This window comes from Pinus tabuliformis, chromosome J (assembly GCF_031772625.1).
Source record: "Pinus tabuliformis cultivar Carrire ecotype Pingquan chromosome J, CPIR1, whole genome shotgun sequence".
In the NCBI taxonomy this organism is placed as follows: domain Eukaryota; kingdom Viridiplantae; phylum Streptophyta; class Pinopsida; order Pinales; family Pinaceae; genus Pinus; species Pinus tabuliformis.
In genome coordinates, this window is record NC_142295.1 from 302,639,578 (window position 1) to 302,662,908 (window position 23,331).

The following is a 23,331-nucleotide window of genomic DNA, read 5'->3' on the forward strand; positions in this document are numbered from 1 at the left end:
GCATGTTATATAGACATGCTAAGCTGGATCTGTTTCTTCAACTTGTCCTGACGATGAACCACATTGGTTGATTCGAAACGCGTCGACAAATGACATTCCATGTGATTTTCGCCGAAATCTTTCTCTAACTTAATATGGATCACAGAAGCCTAAACTCTATTATTAACTTGCTGCTCTCTGGAAATCTATCTGCCAAGGAAATCGAACTGCTGAAGTATCTCAAGTGTGTTCTCCATCTACCCATCAACTTCTTCTTATAATCCTATGTTGATGAGTTTCTAGATGATTCTCACCTTATCTCAATTAATACTAATTAATTAACCATATTCCCTAAGTTTAGACAGGAAATATTTAAAAATCACCTAATAATCTAATTGAGACACTTCTAGGAGGAATTTCCATAAACGATTTCTGGGTTATGGAGAACTCATGTATTCTAGCCTCTCCAAAAAGTTTCGAGGCTAGAACACATCTGATGCTACAAAAACTAACATGTATCTATATCTATCTCTGACCCATCATCCTAATGAAATGTTCTAGTCTTTAACCCTCCAAATTTGCAAGGGGTAAATTTTGGGGTTAACAATTAGTGTTGTAAAAGAGCTAATTGGAGTTACTACAAGGTGACTAGGTCAATTCAGCGAGCGGCAACATTGTCACATGGAAGGGAAGGTCAGGGTTCTAACCTCCATCTCACCTTTGTCGGCGTAAGGTGTTTATTAAACTTCATTGCTAGGAAAATCCTCATCAAGGATTCCTTTGGCAAGGGTATGATTTCGCTTCGTGCCATAGTTGACCGAGTGGTTGGAGACTTCCCCATAGAGAGATTTTTCCCAGCATAAATTGGAGATCGTAATTTTATTCTTGACTAGATCAAGGATTGACCATCGCCTCAACACCAATCCTCTTATTCCTATCGAAATTGCATAACTGACAAAAGAAGGGGTTTTGATCTTGACTACATGCCCTGAAAAGGTAAGCCACTTCATAGCAACCATTTTTACGCAACTCATTTTTATTTTCTATTAATAAAAAATACAAAAATATTTTCTAGTTGTTGCCTATATTTTATCTAAAAAAACTAATAAATCCTTGGAATTTAGGCTTAAGATCTATTATGTTATCCAAGGAAATTATTGCTCTCTATTTTCCACGCTTAAAAGTATACTTCATGAGGGTATTTTCAAGATGTTTTTAGAAGATCCGTAGTTTTTCATAACAATTTTTCCAGATCCGGCAAAACCCTTACTCAAGGGTTTGATCAAGTAAGTACATATTATTCTGTAACCCTTGTTTATTCCAAATCTGAGTTTCATTGTTTATTATTAATTTTTTGGGGCTAAATATACTTTTTAGATTGCTACAAATTGTATTTCTTGCTGGAAAAAAAAATTTGATCATTGACTTTAAAGGGAATCAATCCCCTCTTACTGCAAGTAGTTTCCAGATTGCTGGAAAACTCATTTTACTTGCAAATCTGAAGTGTTGGGCTTTTTACTATTGCTAACCCCATGCCCAAGCTTCCCCAACCACAGATCTATTAATCTGGTGTATTTCCACAATTGTGGGTGGCCTCAAAGGGCACTTTGGCATGTTGGATTTTTGCATTTTTATTATTTTGGAGATCTAAATAGTGCAGGATAGTGACACAGTTGTCCATTTACAACCACTTATCAAGAGGTAAATCAAGGAAATCATCTATCATCTGGTAAGTGCATCTATCACTCAACCGTGTATTGTTCTAAGTAAAATATTATGGGGTTTGAGTGGTTTTCTAGTTGTTGATTTGCATTTTACTACAGTTCTATTTCATATTCCACACCAGTAAAGTAATTAATCAACTCATACCTTCACCATATATACTGCATCTAGGCAATAGTCTATTGATTTTTGGTGAAGTTTTGTGTATTCAGATTAGGGAAGCCTCCCTTGCCTCCAGTACGATTTGGCCTAAAAAGTGGGGATACCGTGCCAAGGTGGCAATGGGCACATATTCTAATGGACTTATCAAAACAGCTAAATTGGGTGATAACTATCTCTTTATCATCTTGAAAAAGACAGGATCTGCTGCATTAAAGCCTACTTTGCTACTCGATCTAAAAATTGATGGTGTATTTCATGTTTCTTTATATATATATATATTGCAATAGAGGCATTCCTAGAATCTAGAGGGCAACTTCATCGGTAGATCATGAGGTTTGAGTGGTTTTCTAGTTATTGATTTGCATTTTACTACAGTTCTATTTCATATTCCACACCAGTAAAGTAATTAATCAACTCATACCTTCACCATATATATTGCATCTAGGCAATAGTCTACTGATTTTCGGTGAAGTTTTGTGTGTTCAAATTAGGGAAGCCTCCCTTGCCTCCAGTACGATTTGGCCTAAAAAGTGGGGATACCATGCCAAGGTGGCAATGGGCACATATTCTAATGGACTTATCAAGACAGCTAAATTGGGTGATTTCATGTATATATATATATATATATATATATATATATTGCAATAGAGGCATTCATAGAATCTAGAGGGCAACTTCATTGGTAGATCATGGAGAAGAACCATAAGAGAACCAGAAAGCATGGGAATCAATGTTCAAAAATGCCAAAAGGATCAAGGTTGGTGGCTTTCATGGTGTCCTACTCTCCAATAGGTGAATTGGTTAGCAACAATACTGAAAAATTTCTAGCAGGTGTGGAATGATCATGTCCCAAGTTTACTGGGTAACTAGTTGACTGGAGGAAGAAGCTACCAAACAAGATTTGGAGGTGGAGTAAGCACCTGTGAACCAAACAATTTAGATATGGAATTCAATGGATGACCATAGCCTTAGGCAGCAATTGCATTGGATGCACAACTTAAGAAAACATTGTGTTTTATCCTACTTGTCACCTTCTATAGAGCTTAGGGGTATAGATTGTGGAGGTCTGACATTGGCTGGGAGGTGAGTATCCTTGGGTGCAGTTTTTTTTCAAGGAAAACTTCACTGGGGAAACCATCAACAACTTCCCAATATTTCATGGACGGTACCCAGTGTAAACTCATGGTGCCTGACCCAAGAGTGACATTGAGTGAGGCATGCAACAAAGGAAGCCCACCCAAGGAATTGACCCCAAGAGCTCATGCCTGAAGCTCAAAGCACTTAACCACTCAAGCTAGCCCATTGGGCTTGTCCTTAGGTGCAGTTATGTCCCTGACTTAGGACAATCAGTATCACTTTCATTTGTGATCCACGCACTTGTTCCATATTTGTTAACTTTCATATGGTCCCTGAACCCTTATTGCATGGTCGTTCTCTTACGCAGTATTTCCATGGTCTTGAGATCTCTAGTACATGTGCATAACTCAGTGAAAAAGAATTTGAAGTACCATTTTTGGTAGAGTTGGGAGTCAAGATCAAGGCACCTAACAATGCATTACTATCAATACCCTGTGAGAACTGATATATCATCTCTTTCCTCATGTGTCAACCTCTGTTTGCAATCTTCTCTGCAATTTTTGTGTTTATAACTTTATTCGTGAACAAAAACATAGTCCTTAAGATTCTTTGGGAATGTTAAATCACAATTTACTCCCTACTCTTAAAGTTCATAAGTACTCCAGAACCCAATTTTTATGAGCTCTACTGTCTTCAGACCATATGGTACTGTTCAATTTTCAAGATTATATTTACAGCAGTGGTAAGTCACTAATCCTCTGGATTATAAAACGAGAAAAAGTCCATGATAATGTGAATTACTATTTTCAAATTAATTGTCGAAATACTCATTTCCAATCCTCAGTTGTATAAAACTATACACATGAATAATATGATTTGTAATGCCTAAATTACAATACAAATCGGAGAATAGCTAGTTGCATAACCATTTCTGGCTGTTTGCATTTATCAAACTTGTTTTAGAAAATCAAGAATCATTTACGGCTTAATGAAAATTCAGTAACAAACAAGAAGAATGCAAAATCCAATGGGAAATTACTTAAGAAGATTATAGATCATAGAACTAGCACGCACGTAATAATGCAAACATGGAAAGGGGGGTTCCATTTTTTAATTCATTAAAGTTGCACACGTTGAGTTAGAACATGGAACATGGTTATATTGCTGACCTCAGCTACGCATAGTTTGAGATATGAGGTGGGTCCTTCCGCATCATAGCAGTAATACACACTTAATGGATTCTGCTCATATACAACACTTGTAGGAATCGTAAGAAGATATCTGCAAGATCATTTTCGTTATTTAGGAGGATTACCAGTACCCTTTTATTTAACCTTGACAGTTTGAAAAAAGTAAAGTGATTTGTTCACATGAATCCACACAATTGATTTATCTCAATAAAATATACACGACTTTAAAAAAAATTACAAATATATACAATATTCAAGTGATCTTTCTTAAACCATTTTGTACTTGATTCCCGTATGGTAAATGCCTTCATGTATTTTAAGGGATTACATTAACTACAGCAACAAAGGTTTTGCTTAGTTCATCAAGGTATCGTTCTGTTTCTGGCGGGCATGCTCCTCTCCAATGTGGGGTTTGTCGGATGTGGCTATTGATTATATTGGATATTGTTGATGTACTCTTCCGGCTGATTATTGTATGGCACTGACAATCCACCAGAAAACCCTATTCCTTAGCTAGTGTGTGAGGGTAGTTCAAGCTTATTTCCAGGTTTACCATCCTAAAAGGACATGTTCCCTTAAAAAAAGAAACAATGACTTTGGTTAGCAAGAAACAAAATCCAGATTGAAATGTAGGAAAATATTTTGCAGTAACGTGTTTGTAGTTTCCTTTTTGTAAGTCAAAATAATTTCCACAAAGGTGTGCAAAAAATTTAGGTTGCTCATGCCAAATGTTAAAATTACCAACAAATAGCAATGAAGCACCAAAACAGAAGATTATGTGGTAATATGCAGAATGGTCATCTTCATATGACGGGATTTTTATAGTTTTCAATCTAATATAAGCCAGCTCAGCCTAATAAAAACTATGACCAAATTGCCAATATTGGTTGCAGATGCATTGGAAACCACAAATCCACATCTTTATGATGTGCATGGATAAATTTCGTGAACTCCATAAATTATCTGAAGAACATAATCATATTTCAAAAGGACAATCTCGCAACCACCCCTCGTTGCGTATAGTTTTATGTTAATCATGTGGTCATGACTCACATCTTTTACCCACATACAGATTATTTGAATGATCTAAGAATCACCCATAATTCCCTTGTAGGTAGAAAGGACAGTTCTTATTCTACCATGAGACAGAAGTTGATGATAAGAAACTCCATAGTAGATGTCATAACCACGTGGTACAATGATGTTGGACATTTCATCCCAAGAATAGCTCCAAACATAGGATGACTAAATATGGACAGGTGGAGATAGATCAGCACAAAATAGCCCTGCACAAGTCGATTTATAGTTGGATTTCGTGAACATTAGGGAAAGATGGGATCACAATGGATGTGCTCTTTGTCATAAAGATGCTGTTGAAATTTCTCAAACAGCACTAAGCAGATTCTGCACTCAAAGAATAACTAAAACCTACGTAACTTTAATGGAAACCCTCTCAAAACAAAGATTGTTGAATATGCTAATCTACCAACACATGCTGCTGGAAACAATAACAAAAATACACAGAAAACTGAAATCTAAAATCTGCATCACTATTTTATTAAAACTGAAAAACAGCAAACTCTAATGCTATATCTCAAAACCTCAGTCTTGCTAACCAACCCAATGGAAGACCTTCGCAACCCTTTATAAACTAGGAAATGCTAGATTTACAATGATGCACTCCATCCCGGTAGGACACCCAGACTAGAGGACTAAAACCTGACCCTAATTCTAATTCTAGCTTAGGGAAGTGCACCCTAGGCCTGCATGAGAGAGCAACTAGATTAGAAAGTTCAACTAGGAGTGTTGAAAATAGTGGCAAGAAAGGTCCTTCTTTGACTTGTGCCTTAGTCAAAGAGACCAAGAAGCAGTTTTCTCTAGCATGCACGAGTTCCTAAAAGTTAGGACAAGTTCCTAAAATTTAGGACAAATTCCTATAAGTTAGGACAGTTCATGAAGCAGTTCGACTGATGCACTGGAGTGGGATGCTCAATTGTTGTGTCCTAGTGTGAGTTATCTTTGGAAAAAGACAAGCAGTGAGTCTTCAGTTCTAAGTTTGGGCAGGACGAGTTACCTGAGTCTAAGACGAGTTACATGAGACAGTTAGACTCAGTTAACTCAATCAATCACCAGTTCGATTTCAAGAAATAATAACTTCCCAGATTTAGCCTATTCGAAAAGCTTATAAGGAGGACCAAGGCACAGAATTATTCAGTTGTTTTGTGAGCACGAGTTGATGAGACAAGGCAATAGAGAGCACGAGTTTGTGCAGGAGCTTGTAGTGGGAAGGGCAGATTGATAGAGGAGAATTCATTGAGAAATGTGCTAGAATTTAGGAGTAATTCCTAAATAATAGGATCCTCTATTGCACTAGGATTTCGGAGAAACCAGCACAAGAAAATAGGAGCTCAGCCAGGCAAGGAAAAGAAGAAGAAGGATCAGCATTCTTGAAAGGTGTTTCAAGCTAAGGATTAGCAGGGAGAATAAGTTGTTTTCTCTATTGAAACAGGACTGTGTTGTAAGAGATCCATTGCTCTAAATTTCTATCAATAAAATTCTCAATCAAGTAGAGGGTATTTCCCAGTTGAGTTCCCTAAAAAAAATTGGTTTTGATATTGTGTGACTGTGTTTATTTCTGTTCCTGTTCTGCTGCAAATTAAGTAGAGAAATTTTTGTGTCTTGGGTTACAAGTTAGTTTCAGATTTGTTCATTCAAGAAGATCAGAATTTTCGTGGATTTTCTACATGGTACCAGAGCAGTGAACAGAATCAAGACCAGCACAAGTTGAGACAAGCATCATAAGAAAAGAACTTTTGAAGCAGTCACAGCCTCTAGGAGCATTATCAAGTGAGAAGGAGCCGAGTTTATTGTGTCTTTCTGTGATTTGGTAAAGACTGAATTTGAAGGCAGTTTGTGGCTGAGCTTGAGGGCAGTTTTGTGCTTCTTTTTTGTGTGTAATTCACTGTGTACCAGGCTGATATTTTCTGTGTGCCTTAGAAGGAGGGATGAGCCCTTGTAGTCTCAGTCTTGGAGGTCCGGAAGGCCTAACAGGTGGCTGGAGCATTCCTTAAGGTCAGCACATGAAGGAGGCTTGTAAAGAGAGGGTTACACAAGTTTTTTGTGGATGTTTAGAGGCCAAGTTGGAGAACTAGTGTGTTGAAATGTATAACTAGGTTCAGTCTTCAGAATGACATGTGTAAATGTGATTTTATGTAATTGATATAAAGAAGAAAATAAAATTATTTTTTGGAATGCTTGATTCATGGGTTTCATGATCAAGGAATTTTATTTTTATAGTTAAGGTTCCCATTGTGAACCTTTAGGGTTGGTCATCAAGTCATAAAGTCTATTGAGTCAATGTCAAAGTTTGAAGACCCATTTGGGCATGTAAGTTATTGTAAAAGAAAATTTGTTAACCCTCCAAGGCCATGTCACAAGCTCTCCTTCAGGGCAGCCTAAGAAGGATTCTAGCAGGACATGTCAGCCTAGGCACCAGTTCAAGTCGGCTTATTTTGATAGACAAAACACTATATATAGGGCAGCTCAGCCTCCATTTGAGGACACAATTTCAGACAAGCAAGAAGAAGAGAAATAGAAGTGCGAAGATCCCAAGAAGAATCCCATCACCAAGCAAAGTAAGGAGGATCATCACTGAATTGTTTTTCTGATCTGTTTTTGGGTTAGTACACTCCACACGTGCAAGGATCTAGGGTTGTCTACTGCAGGAAGGACTGAGATACCACAGTCATATTGAAGGGGCAGATTTTGGGAGAAAACAAGGTGATTCTCAAGCCGAGTTGAAGGAGAAAGAGTCTCCATCTAGAGCGAAGATAATCAAGGTGTTACTCTCTCTCATATGCTACAGCTAAGGGTTTCTGAAGTAGAGCCGAGAATTGCAGAGCTGAATCAAGGGACCGAAATCCAAAGGATAGGCGAAATAGTGGGAGCAGAAGGAAGTTTGACCATCGTTGACTCAAGGAAGGAGTCAAGCTTGTGACTTGGTCTTGGAGAGGTTGTCGTGTCAAGGGTCTTAGGCTTGGTATTCGTCAATTGAAGTCTCTATAAGAAGAAGAATTCGTTTGGGTTTTCCTCTTAAGTTGGAGAGGTTTTGGCCCTGGCTGATCGCATATATTCTGTGTCTCTTGTCTCTTTATTGTTTATGCTTTGGTAGTTGTTTGATGAAGAAAAACACTATAATAATCTAAGTAAAGAGAAGATCCTAATCTAAAGAAGTAAAAAGCATTCACAAGCAGTTATCATTGAAAGAGAAATCACCTAATCTTCATGTCCTAGATTTCTCAACATGGTATCAGGATTTAGAGCTAAGGTGACAAATCAAAGAAAGGGTATCTCATCAAGGGACACACAAACATTCAAGGATCAAATCTCAACAGACATCAAACCAAAGTCAAGATCTACAAAGAAGTGTCAAAACCCTAGATCAAAGAAGAAGTCTTGGGATCCTCAAAAGACCACAAAGACCCTACTCAAGTTAAAGAGACTTGCAAATCAAAGTATCTTGAAGACTACTCATCCAAGAGAAGCAAGATCAAGGAGGTTGTCATCATCTTCAAAAATTTCTAAGGCAATCTCACTTTCATTGAAGTAAGGTCCTTACCATCGAAGAAGATCATCTAAGAAGCATCAACACATCATCAAGAAGCCATCATTGATCATCATCAACAAGGAAATCACCATCAAAGGATCTAAAGTGATCTCCCTCTTTGTGGAATCAAGGATCATTCTTGAAGAGAACTATCTTCATCAAGGAGAAGTTCTCTATTATCTATATCATCATCAAATTCAAGGAGGCAACAAGTGGAAGAAGCATCTTCACAAGTAAGTATATTTATGTCTACATCTGAATCTGTCAAAATGTCTTTTTGCAAGGAAAGCAACAAATTGGTTGGGGCTTCAAACTTTCTTGCATGGAAGAAGAGGACAGATCTGAATCTCATTGAAAATGAGGTCATGGAACATGTCAAAGGCTCAATCACCAAACCATCGAAAGAAGATGCTCAAGCACTTGCAAAGTTTATGAAAGGGGAAGTAAGGGCTCAAAGGATTCTCATAGAATCCATCAAGGATCCCCTCATCCCATATGTATCTAAACTTGAAACTTCAAAAGAAATATATGACAAACTGGTAGAGTTGTTTTTCGTAAGCACTGCAGGAGAAGTTATCTCATTAAGGCAAGAACTGTACAAGCTAAGGATATCAAAAGAACAAGGAATAGCCTCATACCTTATGAGAATATCTTAAAATAAGGGGTCAACTTCAAGATTTGAGAGAAATAATGTCTGACAAGGAGGTGACCATCGTAGTACTAAATGCACTACCACAGGAGTGGGGTAACTTTACTTCAAGCATTTATGGGAAGAAAGAAGCTACTCCATTCTAGGATCTATGGTCACTATGCAAGATTGAAGAAACCAGGCTGAAGGCAAAAACTGATGTAGGATTTGTTGTTGCACAATGTGTCTAGACACTGCGACAACACTCAGAGTAAGGGTTGTCACTCTAATCCTTACTCACTCCGTTTAGGCTCTCTCCTAGACAAGCCAAGGGGGGTAGTCCCTAGGGTGAATGAATGAAGATAGGCTCTAGGAGACTTAAGGATGAACAACTTGACGAATGTAAAACAAGTCCTGGTTAACCGAGATGGATAGATCTAACAATTAAGACAAATAAGACACAACCACAAGATAGAAATGATTTCCAGACCAGTGCCTTAATGTTCAGTTAACCATAAACCAATTGAAAACAAGTTATTCAGAGAAATTTGTAAATGTAATAGAAGTGACGATCATGAACAATTAGATCAAAACCTTAGCATGCAAAAATATTCTAGCAATTAAATTTTGAAAAAATTAAATACCATGAAGAACCATGAAATTCAAATGCTAAGCAATTCACAATCCTAGAATTAAAATGATTTTCTTTAATGACCCAGATCTAGAAAATTTGTTAATTTTCCTATAGTCAATCTTTAGATATGATTTTAAGCGTGTTTGACAATAGAGAAATTAATACCACAAAATTTTCCTTTTAAATTTTTAAAGTCCAAAAACCCTTAACACAAATAAAAACTCGAATGAATTTTAGTTCAAAAATTTGATTATTCCTTAGGTAATTTTTTAATGTGCTAAGTTTTATTGAGAAATTTTAACGTGGTAAATAATCAATTAAATTTTTCAATGTGACAAAAGTAAAAAACAAAAGGGTTAATAAATTAAATTTTTAATGGGCCATAGGCCACATAAAAAATATAAAAAATAAATTAATGTGAAAGCGTAAGTCCTCTTTTAATTTAATTCTTTTAGAAATTTCAAAGTCACATAAAAAATAAATAAAAAATTAAAAAATACAAAAAAATAAAATAGTTTTTAAAAATAAAATCAAAATAAAAAAATTAAATGTAAACAAAACAAATCGAAAAAGCAACCAAATAAAAAAAATGGAATTGTTAATAAAACTAAAACCTAACCTAAATGAAAACACGAAATATAAAACAAATAAAATAAAGGAAAATGAATGTCTGTTTGTTTGCAGGTCTGGCGGCGGCGTATGGAGTCAAGGAGCGATGGAGCTTGCAGATCGATGGAGCATGGCAGCGAGGGGATGGATGCAACGGAAGGGCGAGGAGCTTGAGGGAAGGTAGACGACGGGAGCGATGAGGAAGGAGTCGGATTGAGGGACGCAGATTTAATGCAGGTTGAGAGAAGCCGCAGACAGAGGCAGCCGACAGGGAGCAGTGATTGTAGGAGTGAGGGAGCGAGGGGTTGTGAGGAGGATACTGCAAACGCAAGGAGGAAAGGAGGTCGCAGGCTAAGGGAAGGATGGTTCGCAGACAAGTGAGGAAAGAACAAGCTCATGCAGATGGAAAGGCTCACGGTCCAAGCAACGATGAGGGAGCAGTGATGGCAGCAAGGTATGGACATGCAGAGATGAGGAAGGGAGGACGACAGATGAGGGAGATGACTGGAAACACAGAGGCAGAAAAGGGATGCGGGTTTGAGGAAAAGCAGAGAAGAGGAGGGTTTGCAGGCTAAAGGAGAAAGGGGTTATGCTAGACAACAACAATAACCATGCATAAGAAGGCGGAAAAGAAGTTGCGTGGAGGGACAAGGGAATGTACGAATGTAGCAAGGGAAGAAGCCAAGAGCTGAAGTAGTGTGATGCCCACCTTTCTTTTCTAATTTTTTGAAAAAAAAAATTGAAAATATGTCGTAAAACCCTTGAAGAAATACGCAGATGAACCCCAAAGATCCGGATCTTACCTTCCAGGGCCTAGATCCGGACTTTATACTATCTTTCTCCTCAGATCTGCAGCTGCATGGCAACAAGAAAACACCCAAATGATATATACAATGATAAAATCGAAAGGAAAAAAAAACAAAAACAAAAAAACAAAAAACTAGCTAGATAATGACAATAATTACAAACTGAAGGCTCTAATTAGCCAGATCTATCATTATGCTACACAGAAAATAAATAAATAAATAAAATAAAATAATTAAAAAATTAAAGAAAAAAAAAACAAAACAAAACAAAAAAAAAACAAAATTAAAAGGAGGTGCTAGCTCGAAACCCTCATGCATCACAAAACGAAAATCTTATGATAAGTTTGGAGCTTATTTAGCTGGGATCTTCAAGAAATATTGATTGGGAGTTGGTTGGTCCAACTGAAGACTATCCCCTAACACCTGATAATCTATCTCAATATTTCCCTGCAAAACTCGATCCAGCCATTAAGAATAGAGCAAAAAAATAATAATTAAATTTAGACAAATAGAGATACCTACTATTACATTCAAAATTAAAATTTGTATTCAAACCCCAAGAAACTAAACAACATACCTGTGCTCAGATCACTCTTTAGAAGCTATCATCAATGGCTTTAGAAAAAATTATGCATGAAATAAAACATCTTACAACATTCCGATGAAGAGTAACACTAGCAGAATTTAACCCCAAAGTCTTTCTTTATTATCCAAAAAAAAAAGATTACACCAAAGCTTCTTGTTAAGCACACGACTCAAAGATCAGATAGATCGATTGACAAATGACCTCCTATTTAAAAATAAATCATCCAACAACTAGTTCGAGTGGTCCTCGTCAAAGCAATATCGACCATTGATAAACATCAAAATATTTTTTAATCTCATCCGTCGAAATATTTTATTTTTGAGAAAATTCGAATTTTTCATTTAAATGCATTTTAATTAACTCAAAAATAAAATTTCTGAGTTAATTTCCCCAAAAAATTGACTTTGACTTAATCCCCGGGGATCAAAGTTTTAAAATTATTAAAATAATTAATTTACCTTAGTCCTGGGACCTCTTAAAATTTAATTTATTAGGAACGACGAATTTTGCCTTTGGAGAATTTAAATTTACCTAGGACTTAGAATTAATTAAATTTCTGGCTTAGGATTTTAATTAATTTTGGACCAAAAAATTTAATTAATTAATCTATGAGGAAATAAATTATTTTTCCAACCTTCAAATGTTTAGCCATGGTTTTCTAATTATGAGGGACCATGCACTAGACATTTTACATCATGATTTACATTTTTTTTACATCGCAAGGGGGAAAACCCATTTGTAACAGACCCTCACAGACTACCAATTTCTGCAACACAAGTATAATCCAGCAGACCAAGCAATTTGTAATAAAATAATCTAACCAAATAGTTAGGATTATTCCCAAATTACTTTTACATAGACTCAATCTAGAACACTAGGGCTCGCCTAAGATCATAGCGACAAAATTCATTCCAGCTTTGGGGTAAGACTAGAGGGAAAAACTCTACCGACCATCCGAAAATGGATCGATGAAATAAAAAACCTCCCAGAATGGAGATCATCACTAGAAAGGTAGGTTTACCTAGGTTGTTACATACATGACACAGGTCTGCTGAGATTATTTACATTATACACATGCAGGATGGGTTTACTAACATCTTAGAAGTCAAGCTGATGATGATAGTTGGACAGCAAGGACACATCGATCAGGCGCTATCCCTTTTGCGAAAAAAATGAGGTTACTGCTATGGGTTGTTGACAAGTAGTGGTCAACAGAATCAAATGAGTAAAATCAAGCATATGTTGTTATGGCAAAGAGAAAAGGAAAGTTTGGGAAATTTGGTCCTCAAAAAAAGAAAAAGAAGATGGCTAAGATTCAATACTATGGATGGCAAGAATATGGGCATTACAAGAGAAATTGTCCTAAGCTCAAGAAGGACAATAACAAAAGAGGTCGAGAAGCAGCCCATATCATCGAAGAAGTGGAGGACACTGAAAAGAAGAAGTCCAAGAAAGAGGAAGTAAAAGATCTCTACTATGATTGAGATAGTCTTCCTCACCTAGTTCTTTTCAAGTTTTTGTTTTTCAAGTTTTTTTGTTGTAAGATATGGCCATCATGAGTCACTAAGGAGCATGATAGGATGCATCATGGCATCATAGAAGCATTGAAAGCAAGAGCTCGTGAAATCATCATAGAGAAGCATGAAAGATAGAAGTTTGTGGCAATCACCTATGGAAGGATATAGCTCTTGGTAACCTCATTAGAAGCATAAATGGTACTTATGAGAAAAGGAAAAACTCATCTAGTACAAGGCACATCATACATCAATCAAAAGGAAAAAAAAATTGTTGAATGAGGATACTCAATATCCTTTGTTGGAATCTTCATTGGAATGGTGTCAAGAGAACTGAAGCAGATAAAGGAATTGAAGGTCTTTCAATTAAGGAAGCTACTGAATGGAGTCTAGATGACCTAAAGGAAAAATGAGGTATTTATGCTTGTATTTGACAAAACAGAGTCATGTCATATGGTTGCAGGTAACATGAATGAATGCTCTACCCCGAGAGCATGATAAAAATGAAGGATCTCTTCCTTTGAAATGATGCAGGAAGGCATGGGTCACACATCAACTAGATAATATGTCCTCATATGAAATATGAGGTGGTTGACAAAAAATGGAAGAACTTTGATTGGAAGTTCCTGGAAAAGAAATGTGTGAAGAAAGAAATGAAGAGATCATGAAATATGCAACTATGGAAGAGGTGATCAACATCCAAGGATCCAAGGACTGAAACATTTGACTATGATATTTCCATGAAACATATGAAGACCTTGATGAAGTCAAAAAAAGAAAGAGACCCTTGACACTATATATCTTTTGGAGATGTGTCAATATGTATATCAGATGTTGATGCAAACAGAAAGATGTCATGATGAAAGACCATCACAAAGGTAGTTTTGATTTAATGTTCATTTCTTTTATGATATTTGGATGGGTTTATGCAGGGCTGCTAAGGGAAGAACTGTGGAAGTATTCTACAATTGACAATCATGTGGCAGGATGAAATGTCCTTAAGGAAACATGATATGAAGAAGCTAGCATCATGAAGGAAGGCCAGATATGGACTAATCGATCACTTTCCAATGAAAGAAATGATGACATGACTTATGGATGAAAGTGATGGATGTTTTGTGCCCTACGAAGAAGTCCCAAAAGATGTAGTCTCTATAACAAAGAAGAAATTCATGACATCAAAAGAAGGAGTTCTACAAGCAGTTGGTTGTCCCTTTGATCTCCACCTAAAGAGTTGTTGAAAGCAAGTTCCTGATCAAAAGGGAACTTGGTCAAGTCCCTAGTTAAGAGGGAGCTTGGGTACATTCCTGTTTATAAGAATGGGTACATTCCTGTTTATAAGAATGGATACATTCCTTCAGTGGAATGGGTATGTCCTCCCTAAGTTGAGAGGGAGAGATAGACACATCATTCTTGTCTTCACTTGGGAAGACATAATGGAGGATTGGATAAACATCTGGCATCTGATACTCTTTGAGGATGAGTTAGGGCATCCAAGATAAGAGTAGTCGTAGAGGACCGATATTCTTTGAGGACAGGGAATCCAAGATAAGAATAGTCCTAGTGAAATATACTCTGAGAGAACCTGAGTGGGGTATGTTCCAAGAGAGACGATGATGAAGGTGTCTATAAATCATTGGTCTCGCTAGCATTGTGCTCTGATTTTGTGGAGAGACGGAGTTGTTAGTCAAGGCCTTGCTATGTGACAATGTTGGATGATATGATGTTATACAAATGGGTTACCAATCCGACTCTTCTTATGAGAATTCTTCATATTGAGAATGTCCAAGTACCTTGTATGGATTATGAATACCTCCCTAGTTAAGAGGGAGTGTTGAAGAGTGTAACTAGGTTTGATCTTCATAATGACATGTGTAATTGTGATTTTATGTAATTGATGTAAAGAAGAAAATAATTTTATTTTCGTAATGCTTGATTCATGGGTTTCATGATCAAGGAATTTCATTTTTATAGTTACGGCTCCCATTGTGAGCCTTTAGGGTTGGTCATCATGTCATAAAGTCTATTAAGTCAATGTCAAAGTTTAAAGACCCATTTGGGCATGTAAGTTATTGTAAAAGAAAATTTGTTAACCCTCCAAGACCATGTCACAAGCTCTCCTTCAAGTCGGCCTAAGGAGGATTCTAGTAGGACATGTCGGCATAGGCACCAGTTCAAGACATAGTTTTGGACAAGCAAGAAGAAGAGAAAAATAAGTGTGATGATCCCAAGAAGAATCCCATCACCAAGCGAAGTAAGGAGGATCATCATCAAATTGTTTTTCTGATATGTTTTTGGGTTAGCACACTCCACACGTGCAAGGATCTAGGGTTGTCTACCGCTGGAAGGACCGAGATACCACAGTCATATTGAAAGGGCAGATCTTGGGAGAAAACAAGGTGATTCTCAAGCCAAGTTGAAGGAGAAGAGTCTCCATCTAGATCGAAGAGAATCAAGGTGTTACTCTCTCTCTTATGCTACAGTCAAAGGTTTCTGAAGTAGAGCCAAGAATTGTAGAATTGAATCAAGGGACCGAAATCCAAAGGATAGCCGAAATAGTGGGAGCAAAAGGAAGTTTGACCATCGTTGACTCAAGGAAGGAGTCAAGCTTGTGACTTGGTCTTGGAGAGGTTATCGTGTCAAGGATCTTGGACTTGGTATTCGTCAGTTGAAGTCTCTATAAGAAGAAGAATTCATTTGGGTTTTCCTCTTAAGTTGGAGAGGCTTTGGCCCTGGTTGATCGCCTATATTCAGTGTCTCTTGTCTCTTTATTGTTTATGCTTTGATAGCTGTTTAATGAAGAAGAACGCTATAATAATCTAAGTAAAGAGAAGATCCTAATCTAAAGAAGTAAAAGCATTGACAAGAAGTTATCATTGAAAGAGAAATCACCTAATCTTCATGCCCTAGATTTCTCAACATAATGCATTGTGTTCAGGTGCACTAACCTGAGGCTGAGGAATCTCAGAGGAATATCCCAAAATCATGACCCAAGAAGAGTAGAAGAAGTTTGCTAGTTGACACATGTTTTGTCTTCTTCAGTGATTGATGCATTGCAAGGTTGTGTAGGGTTGTTCTATAGTCTATTTAAGTAGTGTTTGGTGGCAGCTTAAGAGCAAATTTGTGGGCTGCTAGAAGGTGTCTATTTAGCCCTAAGTTCAGTCCTTGTGAAGGACTATAGGATTGATAGGAGAGGCACAATTATTTGAGCCCTAAGTACATCTTCTTATGAAGGATTACAACGTTGTTAGTGGGTAGGTGTTGGAGAGATCTCCAGGGAAGCAGGATGGCGTACCAAGGGTTGAAGGCAGATCACAGTTTAGAGGGAGCATCAAACTTCATTCCACGGAAAGGAAGGATCGGGATAGTGCTGGAAGATAATGGGTTGGGAGAATTAATCAAGTAGGCGATAGTGCCACCTCAAGATCCTTAGCCATTGGCCCAGCATAATAAGAACGATATCAAGGCAAGGAGGATTGTTCTAGAATGGGTCAGGGATCATATAGTACCTCATATCCATGAGAAGAAGACAGCATGTGAGATGTTCAATGCCATCTTAAAACTATACCAGAGTATTAGTGATACCACGAAGCATTCTCTTAAGGAGTAGCTCAGGAGTATCCAGATGAGCAAGGATGAGCCCATTGTCACATATTTGTCAAGGTTCACTCAAGTACGAGATGAACTGGGTGGTGTGGGCGTGGTTGTATCTGATCATGACCTTGTGAGTTTTGCCTTACTTGGACTTCACAAGTCTTGGAAAGGCTTCCAGGATGTTGTTAGTGGGAGAGAGAACTTTCCAAATTGGGAAAGATTCTAGACTGACTACATTCAAGAAGAGATCTGAAGAGGAACCATAGAAGGGAGATCAATTATGACAGTGGATGAGAACCTTGCCCTGGAAAGCAAGGCAAAAGGCAAGAAGAGCCAAGGAGAGGTCGAGTCTAGTTAGAAGGGTAAGAAGAAGGATCTAAGCAAGATCAAGTGCTTCCATTGCCATGAGTTTGGACACTATGCCACCAAGTGTCCTAAATAGAAGGAGTCCAGTAAGGATCATGTTGCTCATCGACAGAGGTAGATGCTTTTTCAACCCAGTTCAAGAAAGATTTCACATCGATTACTTGCATGGCAAGCTCAGCAGACAGCAGTATATGGTATATTGTTTCAAGAGCATCCTTCCACATGATCAGGAACAAGAAGAGTTTCAGCCACCTGAAGGAAAAGGACGTGCAGTTTTAGGTTGAGCTTGGAGATGATGGTCAGTATGCAGCTAGAGGAGTTGGTACTGTTAGTTTTCAAATGGAGTCAGGTAATCCTCTTCATCTCAGAGATGTTCTCTATGTTCTAAGATAGAGGCAGAATCTTGTTTAGGTAGCTACCCTTGAGGACAAGGGATATGATAACATCTTCAGTAGAGGTAAGGCGTACCTCCAACACTTAGCTTCTGGAATGTAAGAAGCAAATAAGTGTGAGGGTGAAGAATCTCTACAAGTTGCAGGTACAGATAGGCACAACCTTGAGCAACAAATCAAGGAGTTTTCAAAATAGAGAAGTGATGCTTGAGCGAGAGCAGGATAGAGCTCTCAAGATGGAGCCTTAGCCAATATCTTAGTTTGAGTCTAAGCTAGTTGGCAATTGGGCTGACTAGTAGGATGATGAGGAGCATAACCCAGGGCGAGTGGAGGCAAACGCTCAGTGAAAGACTCGAAGTATAGGGAGAGTTCGAACTAAGTGGGCAGAGGATTTGATCAAGGGAGATCAAAACATACTTGAATCTTCCAGTATCACTTCTAGCTAGAGGAAGCAGCCACAAAAGTACACAGGGTACATGGCACTTATAACTGAAGTGATGGACTCATAGAACACGCTGGGAAAGAATAGGTCTTCAGATCAAGTTCCGTAGAGGAAAGTAGGGAAGTCTTCTAGTTCAGAGGGAGTAGCTACAATAGCAGAGAACGTGGTAGTGTTGGAGACAGATCCAAGTGGACGAGGTTCTTCCAGAAGCACCTTCCTCGCTAAGAGGGAGTGTTGAAAATAGTAGTGAGAAAGGTCCTTCTTTGACTTGTGCCTTAGTCAAAGAGACCAAGAAGCAGTTTTCCTTAGCATGCATGAGTTCCTAAAAGTTAGGACAAGTTCCTAAAATTTAGGATGAATTCCTATAAGTTAGGACAGTTCATGAAGCAGTTCAATTGATGCGCTAGAGTGAGAGGCTCAGTTGTTGTCCCCTAGTGCGAGTTATCTTTGGAAGAAGACAAGCAAGTGAGTCTTAAGTTCTAAATTTGGGCAGGACGAGTTACATAAGTCAATTAGACTCAATTAACTTAATCAATCACCAATTCAATTCCCAGAAATAAAAACTTGCCAAATTTAGCCTATTCAAAAAGCTTATAAGGAGGACCAAGGCATAGAATTATTCAATTGTTTTGTGAGCACAAGTTGGAGAGACAAGGCAATAGAGAGCACGAGTTTGCGCAGGAGCTTGTGGTGGGAAGGGAAAATTGATAGGGGAGAATTCCTTAAGGAATGCGCTAGAATTTAGGAGTAATTCCTAAATAATAGGAGCCTCTATTGCGCTAGGATTTAGGAGAAATCAGCGCAAGGAAATAGGAGCTCAACCAGGCAAGGAAAGGAAGAAGCAAGATCAGCATTCTTGCAAGGTGTTTCAAGCTAAGGACTAGCAGGGAGAATAAGTTGTTTTCTCTATTGAAACAAGATTGTGTTGTAAGAGATCCATTGCTTTAAAATTATATCAACAAAATTCTCAATCAAGCAGAGGGTTTTCCTAGTTGGGTTCCCTAGAAAAATTGTGGTTTTGATATTATGATTGTGTTTATTTATGTTTCTATTATGCTGCAAATTAAGTAGAGAAATTTTTGTGTCTTGGGTTACAAGTTAGTTTCATATTTGTTCATTCAAGCAGATCAGAATTTTTGTGGATTTTCTACAAGGAGTAGCAAGCATGCATACAAGCAAGCACCGGCTCCTACAGGTCTATACCCTACATAGACCAAGTCAAATCAAGCACCTATCTATAAAACTAGAAAAATCAAACTGGAATTAGAAAATTGATTGAAATAAATCTACACTGAAACTGGAAATAAAGCTAAACAACAGTTCTAATCAATGTTGCACGAAGCGCCCCCCCCCCCCCCCCGGGTTCCAAGCCTGGAAGCGCCTAGGAAGCTTCGGCGGAAGCGCACTTTCGAAATTCAGAAGCGTGCTTCCGATTTTTTTTGCCGCTTCCTGGACTTTCGGAAGCGTGGGTCGGAAGCGCCGCTTCCAGGCCTCCGAAGCGCGCTTCGTACAGCGCTTCGGAGGAGGAAGCATACGCTTCCCGTACGCTTCAGGAAAAGGTCACGCGTAAGGCAAAAATTCGTTTTTTTTTTAATTTATGTTGACTTAGCATAAAGGGGGTGGGTTAGGGTGAGGTTGTGGTGAGGTTAAGGTGAGGAATGAAGGGAATAAAGCCCCCATTCATTCCTCATTTTCTCACTTTGAGTTTATGAGAGTTGGAGAAGAGAGGAGAGGAGAGGAGAAGAGAGGAAAGGAGAGGAGAAGAGAGGAGAGCTTGGAGGAGTGAAGGAGAAGGAGGAGGAGCTTGGAGGACTTCATCTACAAGAGCTAAAGAGGTAAGTTCAAACCCCAAACTCCCTTATTTTTTTGACATTTTTTTTGTATTTTTCTCCTCCCTCTCCTACTCTTTCCCATTGTTTCTACTTGCTCCTTTACTTGCAGGTTGTCCACCACCTATATCCATATTCCAAGATGGTGTTCTTTTGGCTTCTATGTATCATTCCACTCCTGGTTTTAATGATGGCAAAGGGGAATAGGAATAGAAGGGAAGAAACACAAGAGGATAGTGATCCCAATATGAGTGACCCAATGTATGATGAGGAGGAAGGGTTTGAAGAGGAAGGGGATGAACCTGAAGGGGAAACTGAAACACTAGATGGGAAAGCTGCATTAACACCCTTGTGGAACTATGTGACCAAACTTGATGGGGGAAAGGGTGGTGGAACTTACAAATTTGTGTGCCCTCATGGTTGTCATGGAGGAAAACCATACTGTGGTTCATATACCCGTGTGACGAGGCATCTTTGTGGGGTGTTGGACAGTGATGAAAAAAAGGGTCCTGTGGGGGTACAAATTTACCCAAACATTTCAACTGAAGAAAGAAGAAAATACATCCAAATAGAGGAGGCCGCACAACAAAAAAACAAGAAACAAAAAACTCATTCTAAATCAAGTGCAACCTCTAAATTTGGTAGCTGCTCATCTCCTCAGGGTACTTCTGCAAGCTCTGGAGGTAGAAGAACAATAGGGGATTTCCTTAATGTTGCTGGGAGGGATGATGTGGATGGAAAGATAGTCTGTTTTCTTTGTGCTTGCGGTGTACCATCCAATGTGTTTCGCTCTCCCTATTGGCATGAAATGGTAAAGGCCATCAATGAAGCCCCAAAAGGATACAAGACCCCCAACTATGAGAAAGCTAGAACAGTGTTATTAGAAAGAGAAAAAGCTAAGGTTCAAAGAGCTTTGACACGTTTTACAAATGAGTGGGTAGATTCTGGGGTATCTATTGTATCAGATGGGTGGACAAATATTAGAAACCAACATTTGATAAATGTTCTTGGTGTTTCTTCTAGTGGTGCAGTATTTATTACATGTCATGACTCCTCCTCCATCACTGCATCTGCACAAAACATTGCAGATCTCCTATTGAAATCAATCAAAGATGTTGGTCCGAATAATGTGGTTCAAGTGATCATAGATAATGCAGCAAATTGTAAGGCAGCAGGAAAAATTATTGAGCGTACTTATCCACACATCTTTTGGTCTGGGTGCCTAGTTCACACATTGAACCTTTTGATGCATGATATTGTGAAGCACAAAGAATGTGGGTGGATTACTGAGCTTTACAGGAGAGGGAAGCAACTCATTAAATTCATCACAGGGCATACAAGGGTAAACTACTTCTATGGCACTTATTCCAAGTTGCAGTTGCTTAAAATTGCAAAGACAAGATTTGCTAGTTATTGCCTCACCTTTAGGCGGCTAGTGAAGGTGAGACAAGCTTTAACTAATCTGGTGTGTGCTGAATCATGGGATGAAATAACACTAACATAGATGGTGCTAATGCAGTCAAGGACACTGTTCTTGACAGTTACTTTTGGGCACAGGTTAAATATGTTTTGCAATTCACCAAACCAATTTATTACATGATCAAGTTTGCAGATTCAGATCGACCAGTAATTGGGGAGGTGTATGAGCAAATGGATAGCATGTTAAGGCAGATTAAAAACATTGTTGAGCCTAGAGATACCACCCTGTACAATTATATTCATGCAGAGGTGGAAACCAATGGGAAATGCTAAATGTTCCATTGCATGCATTAGCATATGTTTTGACACCTAAATACTATCATCCATCATGGCTTTCAACACCAGCACCTGGGGGGGGAAGCAGGAGAAAACCACACCAAGATCAAGAGGTTCACAGAAAATATATGGCTGCATTGAGTAAATTAATCCCTGATGAGGAGGAGGCTGCACTGGTACGGAGACAGGTGAGCAACTATACGCTTAACACTGGTCCATTTGGGAGCGTGCATGCAATTAAAGATCGAGAGACTTTTTCTTGTCTTGAGTGGTGGAACATGCATGGAGGGGGTACTCCACTTCTACAGACTTTGGCATTGCGGGTGCTATCACAGGTGGTAAACACTTCTTCTGCAGAGAGGTGTTGGAGCTCTTATTCTTTCATCCACAGTGTTAAAAGGAACAGGTTGAGTTTAGACCGGGCAGAGAGCTAGGTTTATGTTCATTACAACTTGCGATTGTTGTCCCATTACTGTGAAGATGCAAAGTCTAATAAAGACTTGTTGATTTGGAACAAGAATCCAGAGGAGCCCAATTTGGAGGATGGAGTGTTGCGATTAGAGCAATTAGAGGATGCTCTTATCCAGGTATGTCCATTGTGGTATGAATTTTCCAATTTTTCCTTATAAAGCATTTCTTTAATTCATGTTTTTAATTTTTTTGTTAACTAGTGTTTTTTTTTTGCATGAATTTTTTGAGCGATTCCAGGATGATGATGATCGTGTTGATATGCCACCCCCACCCCCATCTAGTCCCTTGGTTCCTAGGCTCCATGGTTCAACACCAACAGCAGGGGGTTCTTCTTCATCAGTTTCAATGCCACAGCCACAACTTCCACAAGCACCATTTTCTTCATTGCCACCACATGGAAGCCCACCACCACGTGGAGGCCCGCCGCCACGTTCTCTTCGTGGTGGAAGGAGGAGAGATTAGTAGATATATTCACAATCTACTACTTTTGTCATAGATTACTCATTAGACTTGTAGGCTTGTGAATTTGAATTTTGAACCTTTTTTGTCTTGGCGGTGACCAAGTGACATATTTTGTAAACATTATTATTTGAATTTTGGACATGACAAATGTTGACAGTTGCTCACTTGCTAGATAAATCATAATATACTCTAGGTTTTATGTTTTATTTTATAATATGCTTAAATGTTTCATGTTTTATAATATGCTTAAAAATTTGATGTATGTTTGTAATAGCTAGAATATAGATGATTGTTGTACATACTAGTAACTACAATGGAATCATGGATGCCATATCTATCTTGATTTATGCAAAAATATGCATGTTTTCATGTCTTCTACAATTAATTTGGTATTTGGGATGTTTGTTTTGAGTATAAATGCAAATATATATATATAGCAGACGCTTCCGCGGACGCTCCGCTTCCTAGATTTTTGGAAAACGACGCTTCCGCATCCCCGCTTCCAAA

The 23,331-nt window shown here is 38.3% G+C and overlaps 1 protein-coding gene across 1 annotated transcript in view; it reads right to left on the minus strand.

The window, feature by feature from the left end:
• LOC149226953 (DUF1365 family protein) overlaps nucleotides 1-23,331 on the minus strand; it is a 190,546-nt gene that overhangs the window by 151,561 nt on the left and 15,654 nt on the right. The window contains exon 2 of the mRNA XM_089377643.1: nucleotides 4,110-4,221. Within this exon, the coding sequence (XP_089233769.1) occupies nucleotides 4,110-4,221 (112 nt within the window). The remainder of the gene's footprint in view (nucleotides 1-4,109; nucleotides 4,222-23,331) is intronic.